Below are 2,317 nucleotides of genomic sequence, written 5' to 3' on the forward strand. Positions count from 1 at the left end.
ACTCACCATTAATCCTAATTATTTAATGTTATTTTATTTTATTTTTTTTTTAAATGTAAATATTTAAATTTTTTACATTATTTAAAATTTTGTATTGCAATACTCATCATTCACACCAGAATTTAGTTGAGGTTGCTCCCACCAACTCTCCACCCATTCCTCTAATAAAAGCTTCTCGGCCTTCTCTGTCATAGAGATACCATTTCAATGGCGTGCGGAGTTCCTCTTGCTATACTCACAAGCCAAAGCTTATACCTCGCTTCTGTCTTCTTCTTCTTCTTCTTCCATTGATCTCACAATTTCAGAATCTGAGATGAACTGTATACAGAAGAAATCATAAACCAGAGATAGTTGTAAATCCGCCATGAGAAACTTTTCCTCCTGCTTCAGCAATCACTCTATCAAACTCACCACCGCCGCCGCCCCCGCCGGAAACACCCCCACAATCACTTCCATCTTCAGAGCCAGGCTCACCTCCGGCAAGCCTCTCATAAGCAAGCTCACCTGGTACATGAACCAAACAGACCCATCCCTCTCAATTACCGTGGACGACAATCTTGACTTCAACAATCCATGGAAGACCACTTCAATGGATTCCCAGCTGCTGAGGAAGAAGAAAGGCACCCTTTCCTTCCTCACCAGCTCCTCCTCCGGTTCTCTCCACTGGGACTTCTCAGCTGCCAGATACCAACAGGGACGACCTGAACCCACTGAGAACTTCTACTTTGCACTCATTATCGACGATGAAATTGCTCTGCTTCTCGGAGACAAAAGTGGGGAGTTCCTGAAGAGGAGTAATGAGAATCTCCCAATTGCAGAGTTTTCATTGCTGTGCAGGAGGGAAGAAGTGGTTGGACGCTCACTTAACTCCATTACTAGAGCTAAGTTTGGCGAGGCAGGGAAGGATCATGAGATCAGTATAAGATGTAGAGAAGGTGGGTGGGATGGCAAAGAAGCAGAGCTGCTGGTTTCCATTGATAAGAAGAGAGTGGTTCATGTGGTGAAACTGAACTGGAATTTTCGCGGCAATGAGACTATTTTTGTTGATGGATTGCCAGTGGATATGATGTGGGATATGCATGGCTGGTGGTTTGGCAGCTTGGCTGGCCATGCTGTGTTCTTGTTCAGGCAGCGGAGGAAGCTTGAGACCAGGCTGTGGTTGGAGGAGAAGGAAACTCTTGGCTTCTCCTTGCTCATCCAGGCCTTCAGAAGCACCTTTTGAACTGTAATTTGGTCATCGTTTCTTCTGATATCATCTTGGGGGATTTACATACATAGAACTCTTCTTTCACATGTTGCCTGACCAACTAGGCCGAGTCATTGGATTAATTATTCTGTGCGGATACCGAACGCCGTTCGGAAACCAATCAGAATGCACAACGTCACCTTGTGCTCGGTACTGTGGCTCGATATTGCTCGGTACTGCTGACGTGGTCTCCAGATGGCGTTCTGCGTCCGGTCTCCGCACAGAATAATTTCTGGAGTCATTGAGGGTGAAATCAAAGACGGTGTTACTGCTAGTAGAAGTGGGTGAATAGGTTTTGGGTGGCAGTGGAAGCTCTGTTTCAATAGGGAAGAAGAGGGAAGGAGGTCAAATGCCTTCCTAATGAGATCCCGTTGCAACTTCCTCGTGTCAGGTGAGATCTTTTGTGACTTCTACTTCATCGTTGAGGATTTCAAAGTGCTATATTATATAAATGTGAAAATTTTGAGTGCTATGTATGTAAATTTTTTAAGATGTTTCATGTTGATGATGAGGGAGCAATGTTCAGTGTCTGTCAACTAGAGTATGTTGATGTTGATGTTGATGTTCTTTTTTCTTTGTTTCCCATCTCTCTGTCTGGTTTGGATCAAACATAAATTTTTAGCTTTACATTAACTGCATTGATAGTGTCCTGTCCACATTTAATATGCTTCATATTAACTTTGTTATTGTTATGCTCTTCAATTTAAGGAGATCATTTCTTTGTAAGTTTTATCTTCATTTCATATTTTTCTGTGTAGAACAACGTAGCAGAAGATATTTGAATGAAGAATTTTAGAAAAATTTGGTATGGTGATTTAGTTGAGTTTTAGAAACAAAAATTAAGTCCAGGTGATTTGATAAAAAATGATTAGATTGACTTAAAAGTAATTTGAATCGATTTTGAAATGAGGGTTGATACTTCATGAACAAAATCATTTGATTGAGCACGAATCTTGATGCATATTTGAATTGGAAACTTTTAAAGTTAAATTTGGGACAATTTAAACTCCAATTATAGCAAACTTATTGTCAAATTGAACGTCTCATTAAGACTAATCCATCGACCCAATT

General features: G+C 40.9%; 1 protein-coding gene across 1 annotated transcript; it reads left to right on the top strand.

Moving 5' to 3' along the window:
- The first annotated feature begins 364 nt into the window (after nucleotides 1–364).
- Nucleotides 365–1,772, top strand: LOC110103035. Its single transcript, XM_020831578.2, has one exon. The coding sequence runs from the start codon at nucleotides 365–367 to the stop codon at nucleotides 1,220–1,222; it is 858 nt and encodes a 285-aa protein (XP_020687237.1). The 3' UTR covers nucleotides 1,223–1,772.
- The last annotated feature ends 545 nt before the right edge of the window (nucleotides 1,773–2,317 follow it).

The sequence above is a fragment of the Dendrobium catenatum genome, unplaced genomic scaffold (assembly GCF_001605985.2).
Source record: "Dendrobium catenatum unplaced genomic scaffold, ASM160598v2 fragScaff_scaffold_223, whole genome shotgun sequence".
NCBI classification, from domain to species: Eukaryota; Viridiplantae; Streptophyta; class Magnoliopsida; order Asparagales; family Orchidaceae; genus Dendrobium; species Dendrobium catenatum.

Coding starts and splice junctions, on each gene's coding strand:
- LOC110103035 (XM_020831578.2), top strand. CDS start 365: ATGAGAAACTTTTCCTCCTGCTTCAGCAATCACTCTATCAAACTCACC.